This window comes from Cetorhinus maximus, chromosome 19, assembly GCF_964194155.1.
Source record: "Cetorhinus maximus chromosome 19, sCetMax3.hap1.1, whole genome shotgun sequence".
In the NCBI taxonomy this organism is placed as follows: domain Eukaryota; kingdom Metazoa; phylum Chordata; class Chondrichthyes; order Lamniformes; family Cetorhinidae; genus Cetorhinus; species Cetorhinus maximus.
This window is the reverse complement of record NC_135897.1, coordinates 84,688,379-84,705,362: the sequence shown is the minus strand read 5'-3', so window position 1 is coordinate 84,705,362 and position 16,984 is coordinate 84,688,379. Positions and strand designations below refer to the sequence as shown.

Genomic DNA, 16,984 nt, shown 5'->3' with positions numbered 1-16,984 from the left:
TTCTGGACCGCTAGCTCACAGCAATATGTTCTCCGGAAGAAAGGCCATGCGTTAACAGACTTGAAACAAAGAGAAATGTCACAACTGTTCCAAATATGGAGGAAATAAAAGAGAATTCTTTTGTCCCATTTATCTGGCAAGACACTTGGTAGCACATCTCCAATATTGGAAAATGTTTAGTGATTAACAGATGGCCTAAAAATCCTTGATTGACTTCCCTTCAGTGCATTGAGAAATCAAGGATGCAGTGTTTCCAGTTTGTATCCGGCCCCACTAGACTTCAAAGTATTATTTTGTTTTGCCGATGAGAAAAAGATGGTTCAATTCATAAAAATAAATTCCCTCATCCAAGTTTGACAAATGATTTTTCCATCACCTCCCTGAGGAACTGCTATCTACAAACATCCCCCCCACCACTGCCCCCAGTCACTTCACTAGAGGCTTCTCCTCTTTTGCTCTGTTGCACTGGCTACAAAAGGAACATGCTTTATAATGAAAGCAGCCTTTTGACTCGACAACTTAATAACCCTGAAAATAAACTGTATTTCTCATCGTGTAAATCTGTCAGGCATAGAATATTACTTCCTGTAATTGCAGTCACTTTAATGAGACAATCTCCCTGAAGACCAATATCAGAGACAGATTCATATGACACAACATTCCTCGTTCCACGTTTTGTTCTCTTCTGTCCTCTCGGTGAGGATACAATCTGGGATGTGGTGTTGGGGTAAAGGGCTGTCGACAAGCCTCCTGCACCCAGCGCGCGAGGCCATTCCTCTGCGTTTGTGAGCCGAATACTGCTTGTTATTACCATGGAGGACATCGTAACTGACACTAAGATAAAAGCGAAACATTGTGGATGCTGGAAATCTGAAAGAAAAACAGAAAACGCTGAAAAAACTCAGCAGGTCTGACAGCATCTGTGGAGAGAGAAATAGAGTTGACGTTTTGAGTCCATATGACTCTTCATCAGAGCTCTGAAGAAGCGTCATTCGGACTCGAAACATCAACTCTATTTCTCTCTCCACAGATGCTGTCAGACCCGCTGAGTTTTTCTAGCATTTTCTGCTTTTTATAATTGACACTAATCCTGCCCTGTTCTCACCCAATGTGTTAGCCGCATTCCATGAAAGTCTTTTGTCGCACCCATCATTTTGCCCCAAGAGAAGCTAGCTCTGCACAGTGTTAGGAAATAGAGATAGTTTAAGTAAGTTATATTTGTATTCGTGTGTGTTAGGAATAAGGTATATCTTTAAGTTTAAATTCAATTTATATATCTTTTTCTATTTGTGGTTTAAAAGGTGAAACCTGGGATCTAGTTTTAGTTTTGAGTGGAGGCTACAGATCTAAGGCTCTGTTTGTATACCTGCATTTCCAATGAGTTTTATGACTCTTGAAGGGGAGTAAAACAAACACAAGAGTAGAAGAAAAAAAAACTGTGCTGTTGCCTAGCAACAGGGGGCTTCACAGAGATGGAAGGGCAGTTTGAGTCAGTTGAAAGCAGTTTGAGTTCAGTTGGAAGCAGAAGCAGCCTACCAGTGGGACAGATAGCAAATCCCAAACTAAAGTTGAAGCCCAGCTGCCAGAGAGGCTGGACAGGCGAGGGAACTGCAGAGCAAGCAGGTTTCCCCAAAGAAACTATAGAATAAAGTCCCCAAATCCAGGGGAGTGGAACGGGAAAGGTCCCAAGAGGACATTCTAGTCAAAGGACAAGGACAGGAACCTGGAAAAGGCCCTGTTAAGTGAAATTAAGAGTGAGGAGACGACTGAAGGTCTGTAACTCTTTGCTATGGGCATGTGAAGCAGTGGTGTACTGTTGATGGTTGAGTCAGTGAGAGAGAATGCATGGAAGAAATGGTAATCCAGGGAAGAGGAACATTGAAAGGAGTGTTCGAAACCCTGGAGGTGGACCCGTGCGGAAGGTGTCCGAGAGAACACTTTGGAGAAGATTCCAAAGCGAGTTCTTCAAGAGTGGAAATTGGAAATCCTCATGTGAAAGACTGAGTTCAGTGAGACTGGTTGGCTCACAGTGTAACAAGCATCTGGGGGTAGTTGAGGAGGGATCCATAGCATCTGTCTGTGGTGGCATCTGTCACTTGGTTTCAGGGTGTGGTGTGCCTGACCACAGGTTGCCTATTGGTTTACACGGACTGTGTATTTACTGTGAACATTAGAGTATAAGATAGCTTTTATAACTTGTGTTATCCTTACAAGTCTGTATATATCTAAAGGTATAGTTGTGGGTGAAGGAGTAATATAATATAGCTCAGCGTTTCTTGTTAAATAAATGTTTTATTCTTTTGTTAAAAGTTCATCAGCTGGCTCCTATGACTCTGTTTAGTAGCCACTCTCCACATATCTAAACAAAAAATAAAAGTTAGGATTTATCTAGCCGGGTTCCACCCTGGGATCTGGCTTGTCCAGTAATAACAAATCAGCTGGGATCATAACAACAGATTGGCGACCCAATTGGAGATTCTCCCAAGACGACAACTGGGTTACACAGCAGGAGAAGTCTTTAATGACTAGGTTATTGGGAACCAAGGACAGGGATGGGCAGGGATTGTGATGTGCGATTACCATGCGCCGGATGGAAGTGATGGAGCCTGCAAGCAAACTGCCTGCTTACCTCCATGATTGTGGTGTGCAGCCCAGTGCTAAATGCAACGCTGAGTAGCTGCATGCTCAAGCAAGGGGCCCAGGTTTGTGCTAACCTGCACTTCTTAAAGACAGCTTGCACCTCTCAAGCGGGAGGTGCGTTCTGGCAACAGCAGAGAATGGAATTGGATGTGAAAGAGTTTCTGAGCAGGAAGAACAGCGGAACAGCAGGCCAGAGAAAAGGTTCCCAGGTTTAGCGCTGGAGGCCTTAATACATGAGGTGGAAAGGAGGAGAGAGGCCTTCTTTTCCTGGGGGCTGGGGAATTGCTGGCCAGGAGGATCTTGAACTAAACACTTAAAAGAGAATGGGAGCAGATTGCTAGTTAGGTCAATGCTGAAGAAAGCAAAGTGAACTCATACAAGTGGTCAAGCTCACTGAATGCATCTTCAAATGCCACCTCCTATCCATCTCAATAGCAACCTGACACACTGCTCATTGCACCACACCCCACTGTCATGAAAAGATAATAATTTTCATTACATCACTGTAATTTATTATAAAGGTAGGTTAATAGTGGGGTTTGGATTAGTTTCTGTGTGTAGGTGCGTGTGTGTGGATTTTAATTGAATTACAGACAGATGGTCTGGGTGATTTGATGTATCAGAAGGGAAACTACGTTTGAAATGCTAAATATGTAAACATGGCTCACGTTTTTGAATGTGAAGTGTGAAGAACATTTGCATTTTTAGATAAACCAGAATCATAAATTTCAAAGAGATGGTAAGGTGTTACACCTAGCCAACAGAGGCTAAGCCAAACAATGTGTTTATTTTTCCCAAAGATTACTGATAATATGAGTACTATGGAAGATTTATAGTATGGAAAAAGTAAAGTTGCAACGGCATATTGGAACAATGGGATTTACATTAAAAAGGGAGAAACATGTATAAAGGAGATGAGGTTATGTGTAAGGGGGAAGGCATTCTAAGATCCAACAAGTGTGAAAAGCCTTCAGCCTCTAAGTACCAAGCAGCTGTCTCCGGGAACCAAAGCTATGAGAATTCATTTTAAATATCACTGTCCAGGGTATTGTGTACTTTGCCTGGGTCTGTTGAAATCTATCTTGTTTCACTGTTGCCTTAATGGAGGGGTAACTGGGAGTTAGATTAATTATGGAGCTAGGAGTTATCATAGTAGTAGTTTGTAGACCTGTGTATGTGCTTAAAATCATTTATTTTATTAATAAATGTTTAATTTAGTTTTATAAGAACCTCTAAGACTCAGTGGACTTATTGCTATTGAATTCAAGGCATGCATCTCAAAATAAAAATACAAATTGCAACAACAGTTGCGTCAAGTTTCCTCTGGGATTTGAGTTGCTCAGCATTTACCATCTGCTGTGCTATAACACCCCATCACTCACCCGTCAGCAATCTCAAGCAATATTGACTCATGCCTAACATTCATATACTCCACCTCACCCTCATACACTTAGCACCTGACCCTCACATACTTAGCACTGCTGCAGGCTGTCACACACACTGAGCAGTGTCCTTCATCTTCCTCCTAACATGGTCACTGAAGTCACAGCCCTCATGATTTCCAGATTACGGAGAACACAGTAGACCTCCACAAACTTGGAAACACACTCCAGTGAGTAGTGGAGGACTACCCCCGGCATTCTAAACAATGGAACTGTTGTTTGAGTACATATTGGTCTGCTCCAAGGCGTTCCCGGTCACAGCACAGCTCTCACTGTAGGTGCGCTGACCACATATGTTGGGTGTCGGAGGGGAGTCATTAACTACATGTAACGGGTAACCCTCGTCGCCAAGGAGCCATCCTCTGTTTCTTTGTGGCATCACAGGATGATGACAGTATGACTATGGCCAGGATAGTGGGCATTCACAAGCATGATGGTCAATTGCACATCATCTGCATGTTCAGGGAGTGGAACCTTTGCAGTTCTGGTATTTCTCCCCATTGAGATACAGTGCCTGGAGTGCCACATGCAAGCAGTCAATGGTTCCCTGCACCACTGAGTATCCCGCTACAGTGGCAACACCACATGCCCATTCCTCCTGATTCACTCTGCTTAGCGAGGCAACAGTAAAGTCCCCGTTTTCCTTGTGCTCAGGGTCTTGGTGGTCTCCTGTGTGCACGATGGTTAGCAAACTAAGAAACGTTGGTGATGCTGTGAGTTGCAGCCTGGAAGGATTGAAAGGTGCAGGAATTGAGGATCACAGTCACTGGCAGCACCACCTGCACCCTGTTCTGCTGCCGCAGGCCTGGTTTGAGGAGGTGGCAGAGTTCAATGATCGACTTCTTAGTGAAGCATTATTCCTACAGACACTGCTCCTGGATGACGTGGAGAGTTCTCAAGGTAGATATGACCTTCTGTCAAGAGACCTCCTCCTTCTTCCTTTATGAACAGTTTCCTCTCTCGACCACATCTGCTCCATCTCACTGTCATGTTGCAACCCAGGGGGAACTGCAGCCATAGCCCCTGAGGCTGAGAGCAAGTTTTCCACTTGGAGGTCTTTCAAATTCTCTGAGCTCCTTCTAAAGGTTCAGCACCACTCCCTTCTGACCGAATGGCCTTCTGTCCATTCCTCCAACAAAAACTGTGCACAACACTTCCACTAAAGCTGCTGCAGAAAAAGTCAAAAGCACTTCACCGAGAAGCTCCATGGTAATTCCCTTTAAATAGTGGTCATGTGCAGAGCGGGGGCTGGAGTGGGGGTGGGGTCCCCTATGCAACTAAACGCATGTTCAGGAGCGGGCATTAGCACCATCTGCGAGGTCCAAAATGGCAGGTTGCATGCCAAATCTTCTCTGGGCTCCCATCTTACTGAAACTAGTGGTGGGTGTGGAGCTGAGTTTTGTGCCCATGGAGGTACATTTACTGCTTCTGTAGTGCCAGCATGTAGGAATATCTGGGTAAGGTTCAATGCAGCTTTTAAATGGGAGCTAGTCCACAGCACAGAACCGCGCATAAGGTTCCACTCTAATGATACTGTCCCTTAGCAACAAAGATAATACACAGGAAACTGTTCCACTCTAAAATCCTCTTCCAAGACTAGGCATAAAATGTTACATTACCCTGCAATTTAGAGTCTTGATTCTGCCAATGGTTACAAAAAAATGAATGTTCCAATCTAGGTGTAATTGGACAGACTGATTTGATGACGAAGTCTGTCTAGCATGTTGCGTAACATAGGCTTTTTATAGATGTAATGTGTTACATGCACATGTCACACATGCACTATCGCTAATTCTATAAATAAAACAGTGATTACTCTACTCTTGATACAATAATGAGAGGCTGAGTAAGTTGGGTCTATATTCTCTGGAGTTCAGAAGAATGCGAGGCAAACTCATTGAAATACGGAGGATTCTGAAGGGGCTTGACAAGGTAGACGCTGAAAGATTGCTTTCGCTGGTCGGGGAGTCCAAAACACAGGGGCACAGTCTCGGGATAAGGGGCCGATCATTTAGGACTGGGATGAGGAGAGATTTCCTCACTCAAAGCGTTGAGAATCTTAGGAATCCTCTTACCCAGAGAATTGTGGACATTCCATCATTGCATATATTTAAGGCTGAGACTGACAGATATTTGGTCTCTCAGGGAATGAAGGGATATCGGGAATGGACGGGAAAGTGGAGTTGAAACCCAAGGTCAGCCATGATCACACTGAATGATGGAGCAGGCTCAACAGGCCATGTGTGTGTTACTCCTGCCCCCATTGCTCGCGGTCTTGTTTTCAAACAGCTTCAAAGCTGACATTAATGCGCTATTGGAATGCAGACCCTCACCCATTCTTGCCTTATCCTTATAGAGGAGAGGATTCCACTTACCTTCAGCCTATGAAATTTAATGCAAGTCTTGGCCATCGACATGGAGACTGTCACTATTTGTCTTCCAAGATAATTAATTACACCGGAGAAACCTAAACACTTAAAAAGAATGGGTTCTGAGGCACAAATAAAAATGCTGACTTTCATTTTTTTTTCCTATCCAGCACGGCAATTCTTTCCAAATCAGCCGCGCTGGAGATGTACCTGCTAGCACAGAAGCAGACTGCCTACTTCCACATGAGTTACGCCAGTCTAGGTCCATCTTAGCATCAAGGGACATCTAGAACTGAAGCCTTTAACATAGTGTTTCCACCCATCTGGAGTTTTACAGGACAGTGTGGTTTTGAGTAGACTGACTGGAAATTTTTAAAAACAAAACAGGCACCAAAAGTCTGTTCCATTTAAGAAGAACAGAAATTCAGTTTTACCCTTTCATGTTTTGGTTAGCTGGTGTGGAGACACTAATGAATTTGCATCAATAGCAAAACAAACAACCATGCATGAGGCTACTCCAACCTATTCTTTGTTTAGTTTGGACTTAATAATGGGCAGAACCCCCTCTTTGTTGAAAACAAGTGATGATGTCACTCAATAGAGTGCTTACCTCCACCACGTTCCACTTACTCAACATAATTACAATGACACAGCTTTTCCTTGAGGCTTTTCCCTGCCCAGTTGATGCTCTGTAACTACAACGCTAAGAAAAGGAATATTTTTATTAAGAGCTTCCATCTCACCGAAGAGGCTTCAAGCCAATCCACTCCAGCAACCTGCTCTGAAAACTCTGCTCACATTTTGACAGCTGTGACAACATCCACCACAGCAGCGGAGACATTCTAAGACAATCAACAACATTCTAAATAAAATAACCCGCAACATTCTAAAAAAAACAGTCAATGCGCCCTATCTCCAAAATTTAACAGATCCTTTAAAAAAATTCCAGGATCCAGATCCGGTCCTCTTTCTTTGCCAAAAACTAAGAAGCCCTTCTTTGGACCATATCCTATCTGTGTTCCAAGCTTTTTTGAAATCCATACATTAGTTTTACAGATATATTGTTTACAGACTAACAAACAGGAGCAAAAATATTACCTCACCCCCCTTCGTTCCTTCTGCCACTGAAGGTACATTTTTGGCTTACATTCCCACTGCCCTCCAACTGCAATGCCACACATCTGCATAGCTGCCATCAGTATCAGCTGTGCCTTAGTTGGTACTGCTTTTGCCCGAGTCTGAAGTTTGTGGGTTCCAGTTCCCATTCCGGAGACTTGAGCACACAATCTATGTTCATATTTCAATGTGTTACTGAGGGGGCACCATCTTTTGGATGTGATGCTAACCGAAGCCCTTTCAAGTGGATATAAAAAAATCTCTAAGAGCAAGGGAGCTTAACTCAGTGTCCTGGCCAATATTCAGCCCTCGACGAATATCACTAAAACAGTTAAACTGGTCACTATGATATTGTTATCTGTGGGCCCTTGCTCTGCAGAAACTTCTTACATTACAAAGATATTTCATTGGCTATAAATTATGTTAGCATCTTTCATGACCTCATCATGTCCTATGCAAATGGCTTCTATCTTTTTATGGAGTGGCGCTGCCTCCAATGGCTTTTCATTCCTTTGTTGAAACATGAACATCATTATTTTCCAGTGCTCATATAATTTTTTTATTAAGGGAGCATGGGGAGATTCAACCACTTGATGCAGTGCAAACACAGTATAAACATTGAGGAGGAGTTGGGAGTGAATGGCCAAAGCTTGCATTGCTCATTATCCAAACTTCTGGTGTTTATTTTTAAGTCAACTCCATTTGAACAGTCCAGCGGTTAACATCAAACTGCCGCCACCATTAAGAGATTATCCCTCAATTATCCTGGCATGGCTCAAACAGCGTAATAATCTTTCAACAATAACAGAAATAGCTGGAAATACTCAGCAGCCCAGGCACAATCTATGTAGAGAAACAGAGTTAAGATTTCAGACCGATGGCCTTTCAATGAAAGTCACTGACCTGAAATGTTAACTCCGTTTCTCTCTCCAACAGATGCTGCCCAACCTTTCAGGCGTTTCCAACACCTTCTGTTTTTATTTCAGATTTCCAGCATCCACACTATTCCGCTTTTGTAACGATTTTTAAAATTTCACTGGTCATTTTTTTCAGCAAGAGAAATCCCTCCAATTTTCTTCCTCCCTTTCCTGAAGTGACTCCCTTTCCTGAAGTGACTGCCTTAATCCAGGATAAATTTCCACACATATAAGTGGGATTGATCTGTCGACGTGGCCAAGAAGTTAAGGCGATGCACTATTAATCTATTGTGCTTTGCATTGGTATGTTCGAATCCCACCCACGCCTTTGATGTTTATTTTTAGGGGGGAGGCAGTGGCATAGTGATATTCTCACTGACTGGTATGCCAGAGACCCAGTGTAATGTTCTGGGGACCCAGGTTCGAATCCCACCATGGCAGATGGTGAAATTTGAATTCAATAAACATCTGGAATTAACAGTCTGATGACGACCATGAAACATTGCTGATTGTTGTTAAAAACCCATTTGGTTCACTAACGTCCTCTAGGGAAGGAAATTGGTTTGGCCTACATGTGACTCCAGATCCACAGCAATGTGTTTGGCTCTCAAATGCCCTCTGAACAAGGGTGACAAATGCCAGTGAAGCATCCCACAAATGAATAAAATTTTAACTTCATGTGATACATCTCTACTGATCTTTACTTCCATTGGAGTCAACAGGCACTATCATTTGATTTAGACTGTTGCACAAAGTCCAAGTCGACCCCAGTGAGTGGTGGCAGGTTATTTAAGTGCAAAATGGGACAATAGAATCAAGTTTGCAACTTACCAAATCAGTCAGGCTGGGCTTCATACAACACTCGTATGTTGTCATCAGCTCAGTCCTCTCAACACAAATATCCCGTTATTACAGTGAGAAAGGTCTGGCAAGAGGTTCAGCAGCAACTTACAGACTGGCAGTTAGCCTTTAGGCTTTCCACAATGAATAGGTGAATAATGGGTGCCCAGCATGGAACTTGCATGTTTGGTCTCACGGTGCAGTTAATCAGTTAGGATAGACAGACAGACATATCAGACAATCACAACTTACAGAAAACTTCAAACAAAAAGCTGCCACCACAGTAGGATTCGGACCACGAATGTCTCGTGTGACAGGCAAGTGGTTGGGTGGAACAGTTTTGCTATTTCTGACTTGTAAGGGTTTTTTTTAAAGCAATATTTCTTTCAGAAAGAGCCTTTTTGCTTAAAGCTTGACCCAGGCAGGGAACAGCTTGCGTGCAAGCAGCCAGAATGGAAATTGTTTGTATGCATCTAATTAATTAGCATATTAAATAATGCAACACAGTTTATTAATCTACCTGAGAAGTATGCAACCAGTAAGGGAATTGTATATGCCCACAAAATCTCAGATTTAGCCAATATCCATTATGAAATTGTCAAAGCTCTCAAGTTGTCAGAAGACTTAAACAGGGACAATAATTTTTAAAATTTCATTAATCATCTTTACAAAGGAGAAACTCAGCCACATTTTTCCCTCCTTTCCTGAAGACACTGTCTTATTGTGGGGTACAGTCCCACAGGTTCCCTCTGATATCTTACCTTCGCGGTCACTTTCATGCGTGAAGCTAGATAGTGAGGTAGATCTTCCTGCGATAGTGTAACACTGGTATTGGCAAGTTGGCAACTAGTTTCATACCTCTCCCAATTCTCATTTTCATTGTCAACAAACTGCTAACTTGCTATCACCCATTTAACACTGTCACACAAAGTCAAAATCGATCCCAACGGGTGCTGGCATGTTATTTAATTGGGAAAGAGTCGTCACGGCCATTCATCCTATAAATAGTTGACATTTTCACACATGCACTTCCCAGATGGATCACCAGAGAGCAGCAGTCAAAAATAGGATGCCTGGCTCTTTCTCCTCGCCCCTGTGTCACGCTTAAGGTATCAGTCAGGCTAGCCTCACCCTTTTAGTCCGAAAACAATTATGTCAGCCAAATTGTAACTGAAAATTAGACTCCAGGTAAGCTGCAGAGCATCCAATGACTTAGAAACAAAGGGGAAAAGAAGGCTGTAGTGAAAGAAAATTTATGGCAAACTCATTTTTCTTTGCCGTTTCTAGTCTGTTAAATGGTTATATATGCAAAATTTTCCATAGAAATCTGTGAACATTATTTTCCAGTTGAACATAATAAATAATTCATTTTTTTCTGGCACAGATTGGCATTCTAATATTAGTATGAGCATACTTCAATTCTCCATGGTATTTACCAGCTCATGGAATTGCAAAGCAGAGAGCTATGACAAGCATGATTTACTCCAATGATAATAAGATTTTCATAAATTCTGCACATAGCCACAACATATCAGGCATCGAGTTAAGTAGAGAGAGGCAACGCAAACAAAGCATTAATTTCTCTAAATTTTCTTTGAGCCAAACATGAAAAAAAAAAGAGAAGAGGACAAAGATTTCTTTTTAAATTTTGGCAGAAATTCCGCTTTTAAGAAAATGTGATATTTTCATGCAGCTTTTGGTTTGAAGTCAAAAAACTTTGCAACATGAAGAAAGGGATTAAAAGTAAAATGAGAGAGACAAAGCAGGAAAGGGAATGTCAGTTGTTGGGTTACCATAATGCTGAAATTGTTATAGCCATCTTGGAGGGATACAGCAGGGTTACAGGTCTCCTAGAGAGAAAAGGAGAGGGGCAAGAAATGGCAGAGAGATCAATGGGAGAGTTTACACAGAGAGAGCTATTTCTTCATAGGGTTGGTTAACATCAAAAGCACAATCTGCAGTCACAATTTATCAGCAAAGATACATCAATTGTATATGCAGCAAGAAATGAGAGAAACAATTGAGTAATTGTATTTAATTCACACTCTGAAAAGTAATCGTTTGTGAATTTCACAGGACCAATATTTCTTTTTTTTTAAAATCTTTTTTGGACTGTCCAGTTGCAATGAAATCTAATTTGCAACTGAACTAAACACTTAAAAGTGTACACACGTGAATATTCAGCCCTCTACACATTTGAGGTGCCTTCTCATTTCTCCCACCCTTGAAGCTAGGTGTGCTGCCTTGCATCCTGGTGGCTTGTCTAAAGTTGCCATTATTTAAATGGGAGCTTGGACAGTGAATGCTAGCTGCTTGTAGCCTCACCAGAGCTAAACCTAACCCTGTTGTAGTTTCATTCCCAGCAGAGACCATAGCTTACTATTGTGAGCGGAAACCTTATCTGCTTTTTCCTCCTGAGTTACTTCTTTGCTTCTTCACACTTGCAAACATAATATGGACCAGTCTTCACAGGACTGTGCAGATGACGGCAATATTCAATATGGACTAATAGGGAGGGTGCATCAGTTTTTTTTCCAGTGAAGTCTGAGCTGAGGTTAGTCAACCATAGCACTGACCACCTGGAACCTTGCTGCTCCACATGACTCAGTAGCACACCAGGACATTTGCCAGTGTTATTATTCTAGATCCAATGAAAGTTTATTTTTATACAATCTCTTACTTCTTGGTGTAACCTTTGTTTTCCCCATACAAAATTGTGTTAAGCAAAATACCCAATAGTACCAGCAATTTTCATAGGAACAGAAGTAGATCATTCAGCTTCCTGAGCCTGCTCCACTAACTAGATTATGGCAGGTTTGTATCTTAACTCCATTTACCTGATCCTGTAACCCTTAATATCCTCTCAACAAAAACTGATCAATGTATGTCTCGACAACTTGTAAGGGAGAGAGTTCCACGTTTCCATTATCCTTTGTGTGATGAAGCGCTTCCTGACATCACCCCTGAATGGCCTACCTCTAGCTTTAAGGTTAAGCTGCCTCCTCCAGCAGAGGAAATAGTTTCTCTCCATCTACTGTATAAAATCCTTTATGAATTGTAAACACCTCAAGTATACCACCCTGCAAACTTCTATACTCATGGGAGTATACGCAAATATCAGTAAAGACAATTTTACAGACTCAAGTGTTGACATATCCTACCACATGCCCTTCTCTATTTAATTATTTGAAGCAATTCGCAATGCAAGCAAATCCAATGAGGAAAGCACCCCAAAGACAAAGACCTGTAGTAGGAGCCAGTTTGTGCCACCCATTGTTGTTCCCATTTCCTGACAGGTTTTAACAAAACATGGATCAGTGATTTCATTCGTCCTTAAGGTATCAAGCTTGATAAGGCTCCCAAGTATTTCTGGGCCCAAAATGTAACACATCCAAGAGGCAACAAGAGGAACACAAGAGCATGCAGATCCAGGGCTATAGTTGGGAGTGTGGAAAGTCCCCAAACCCACAATATTTCAGGTCCCAGAAAAATCTGATGGTTGATTTGTACTTTCAAACATGTTTTTATGTACAGGAGCTTAACACTTCCAGTTGCTGAAACTGCTGTTGAAGAAATTTGTAGTGAAAGCAACTCCAATGAGAAAAGCACCCCAAAAACAAAAGACTGTAGTAGAAGCCACCCATTGACTTGTTACTTCAGTATACAAATTATTAAAGTAACTCCTCTGAAGTTTCAAAAAGTTACAGATTCAATCATCCAACTTGACCTTTTTCAGACTTCACGTTAGATTTTGATTCACCGTTATTTTCCACTCACGTTGGTGGTGCTGCCTTTCAGATGAGCTGTTAAACCTACTCGCTTGAACAGGAGGATGTAAAAGATCTCTAGGCATTATACTAAGAGGAGCAGGGAGTTCTTCTGGTATTCCAGCCAACATTCCATCCCTTAATCACCACCACCATAAACAGATTTGCTGTCTGTGGGTCCGGCAGCATCTGTGGAGAGAAATTGAGCTAATGTTTCAGGTCAATGGTTCTGATGAAAGGGCACTGACCTGAAACTTTAACACTGTTTCTCTCTCCACAGATACTGCCAGACTGGCTGAGTATTTCCAGCATTTTTTTGCTTCTATTTTAGATTTCCAGTATCTGCAGTATTTTGCTTTACTTTATTGGCTATGGGCCCTTACTGTTATGAAAATTGACTGCCTCGTTTACCTACTGTACATAACTACATTTCAATAGGTATTTCATGGATTGTAAAGCATTTAAGGATATCCTTAGGGTACAGTAAAGTAGTATGTGCATGGAAGTCTTTCTTTAGAGTGATGACATGAACCAAGGCTGCAACTGACACAGTGGGGAACAATACCAACCATGTACAATGGCACGTCAGCCTCAGTGAGAATATCACACAGAGAATAACAAGAATCAGCCAGCTGCTGCATTAACACTGCAGCCAAATACTACTCTCTTGGATGAGTTCAGGCCTCTAGATGATCTCCAGTCATGAGGGAACCCCAGTGCAAAGCATGCATGGCTTCACAGCGAAGAAGCAAAAACATGGACCAGTGTATGAACTCCCCCTGGCCCCTACCTTTTCCAGATAACAGGTTAAGTTTTTATTTTCCTTATTTGCAGTATTGAGCTGGAAAACAAATCTGGGTTGAAGCCAGGCATTTGGCTATTGGAAACAAAAACAAAAATACCTGGAAAAACTCAGCAAGTCTGGCAGCATCTGCGGAGAGGAGCACAGTTAACGTTTCGAGTCCGAATGATCCTTCAACAGAACTAAGTAAAAATAGAAGAGAGGTGAAATATAAGCTGGTTTAAGGGGAGGATGGGACAAGTAGAGCCAGTGATAGGTGGAGATAATCAAAAGATGTCACAGACAAAAGGACAAAGAGGTGTTGAAGGTGGTGATATTATCTAAGGAATGTGCTAATTAAGGGTAGAAAGCAGGACAAACAAGGTATAGCCCTAGTGGGGGTGGGGTGGGGTGAAGGAATCGAAAAAGGCTAAAAGGTAGAGATAAAACAATGGATGGAAATACATTTAAAAATAATGGAAATAGGTGGGAAAAGAAAAATCTATATAAATTATTAGAAAAAAAAGGGGGGGGATCGGAAAGTTTATATTTATATTAAATATAAACCTCCCTACTATGATGGGGCGAGAGGTTCGTTGTGGGAGGGCGGGGACTGGAAGTTAAAAATAAATTTTAATAAAGGGCATGTGTTCCCAAACAGCCATGTTCGTCCAAGTGCCCCACTGTGGAGAGGCTGTACAGTTCATCAGCAACATTTTTTAATTATCAGCGTCTTGGCAAGGCCAGCATTTATTGCCCATCCCTAATTGCCCTTGAGGAGGCGGTGGTGAGCGACCTTCTTGAACCACTGCAGTCCCTGTGGTGTAGGTACACCCACAGGACTGTTAGGGGGAAGTTACAGGATTTTGACCCAATGACAGTGAAGGAATGGCGATATATTTCCAAGTCAGGATAGTGTCTTGGTGGAGAGCTTGCAGGCGGTGGTGTTCCCAAGTATGCACTGCCTTTGTCCTTTGAGGTGGTAGAGGTTGCGAGTTTAGAAAGTGCTGTAGAGAGAAGTCATTTGAGAAAGTCGGTGGTGAAAGAGAGCCGGGAGCCACTGGCTCCACATTTTGAATGTCTTTTATAGTACTCCCAGCAGGAGTGCACCCCACCCCCCCTTGGCTTCTAGCCTTCCAAAGCAAACCTCCGGCTTACCCTCTGCTGACGGTGACCTCTCTCTATCTCTCTCTCGTTCCTGTCCCGGTCATGGACTACGTCCCTGAATGCCGGTCACCTCTCCTCCAGACTGCTGACAATTGTCCTCCATGATCTCTGGCTGCAGCCACCTGCTGCTGGCTTATGGACCCAGCAACCAACCAGGCTGTTAACATGGCTTTATATCAGGCAGGAAGTGGAAGACACAAATGATAGAGGTCCTGCTGTTAAAATCAGCAGGACCTCTGTGACCGCAGCCATGCCTTGCTTGCTCCTTGGGCCATTTTCAGGCTCCTTCGTGTTCTCCCTGCCAATGTCGGAGCCCAAGTGCTCAGTATTTATGACCCATTTCTACCACGCACTTACACCTGATTTCTTACTGGCACACCTTCGCTAGCCTTTACTGGTTTCTGGATATTAGGCCATCTCTAGGTGTTAAACGGAAAACAACGCAGTGTTATCCAGCACCCGGCTTCGTATCCTGATGGTCCTCAGTGGAGGGTGAGCAGCTAAACTGGAGTGCGATTAAGACGTCCTGAGCTATCAATTAAATTCCAATTCATTATGCCACTGTTTCTCTGTAGAAGATGTTTAAGGGAAGACTCATTCTCAAGAATCTCTCTGTGCCTTATAGCCACCTCATCCCAATGTAGAAATAGTTCCCGTTTAAGCACATACAGCAGGAAATCTGAGCGCCACAGTGCTCGACATTGTGACATTTCATTTCTGCAACCTGGCTTGAAATCCAACCCAGATAAGACCATAAGACATAGGAGCAGAAATTAGGCCATTCGGTCCATCGAGTCTGCTCCGCCATTCAATCATGGCTGATAAGTTTCTCAACCCCATTCTCCCGCCTTCTCCCTGTAACCTTTGATCCCCTTACCAATCAAGAATCTATCGATCAAGAAATACACTCAATGACCTGGCCTGCACAGCCTTCTGTGGCAATGAATTCCATAGATTCACCACTCTCTGGCTAAAGACGTTTCTCCTCATCTCTGTTCTAAAAGGTCTTCCCTTTACTCTGAGGCTGTGCCCTCGGGTCCTAGTCTCTCCTACAAATGGAAAAATCTTCCCCACGTCCACTCTATCCAGGCCTTTCAGTATTCTGTAAGTTTCAATCAGACCCCCCCTCATCCTTCTAAACTCCATCGAGTATAGACCCAGAGTCCTCAAATGTTCCTCATATGTTAAGCCTTTCATTCCTGGGATCGTTCTCGTGAACCTCCTCTGGACCCTCTCCAGGGCCAGAACATCCTTCCAGAGATACGGGGCCCAAAATTGCTCACAATATTCTAAATGTGGTCTGACCAGAGCCTTAAAAAGCCTCAGCAGCACATCCCTGCCTCTATACTCTAGTCCTCTCGAAATAAATGCCAACATTGCATTTGCCTTTCTAACTACCGACTCAACCTGCAAGTTAATCTTAAGAGAATCCTGGTCTAGGACTCCCAAGTCCCTTTGCACTCCAGATTTCTGAATTCTCTCCCCATTTAGAAAATAGTCTATGCCTCTATTCTTCCTACCAAAATGCATGACCTCACACTTTCCCACGTTGTATTCCATCTGCCACTTCTTTGCCCATTCTCCTAACCTGTCCAAATCCTTCTGCAGCTTCCCTGCCTCCTCAATACTACCTGTCCCTCCACCTATCTTTGCATCATCTGCAAACTTAGCCAGGATGCCCTCAGTTCCTTCATCTAGATCATTAATGTATAAAGTGAAAAGTTGTGGTCCCAACACTGACCCCTGCGGAAATCCACTAGTCACTGGCCGCCATCCTGAGAAGGACCCCCTTATTCCCACTCTCTGACTCCTGCCAGACAGCCAATCTTCTATCCATGCTAGTACCTTGCCTCTAATACCATGGGCTCTTATCTTACTGAGCAGCCTCCTGTGCAGCACCTTGTCAAAGGCCTTCTGGAAGTCCAAGTAGATAACATCCATTGGC

The 16,984-nt window shown here is 42.9% G+C and overlaps 1 protein-coding gene across 1 annotated transcript in view; it reads right to left on the bottom strand.

The window, feature by feature from the left end:
* The window catches only part of LOC144693984 (mediator of RNA polymerase II transcription subunit 12-like protein), a 590,784-nt gene that overhangs the window by 33,610 nt on the left and 540,190 nt on the right, over nt 1-16,984 (bottom strand). The window contains exon 40 of the mRNA XM_078564267.1: nt 11,118-11,174. Coding sequence (XP_078420393.1) covers nt 11,118-11,174 — 57 coding nt within the window. The remainder of the gene's footprint in view (nt 1-11,117; nt 11,175-16,984) is intronic.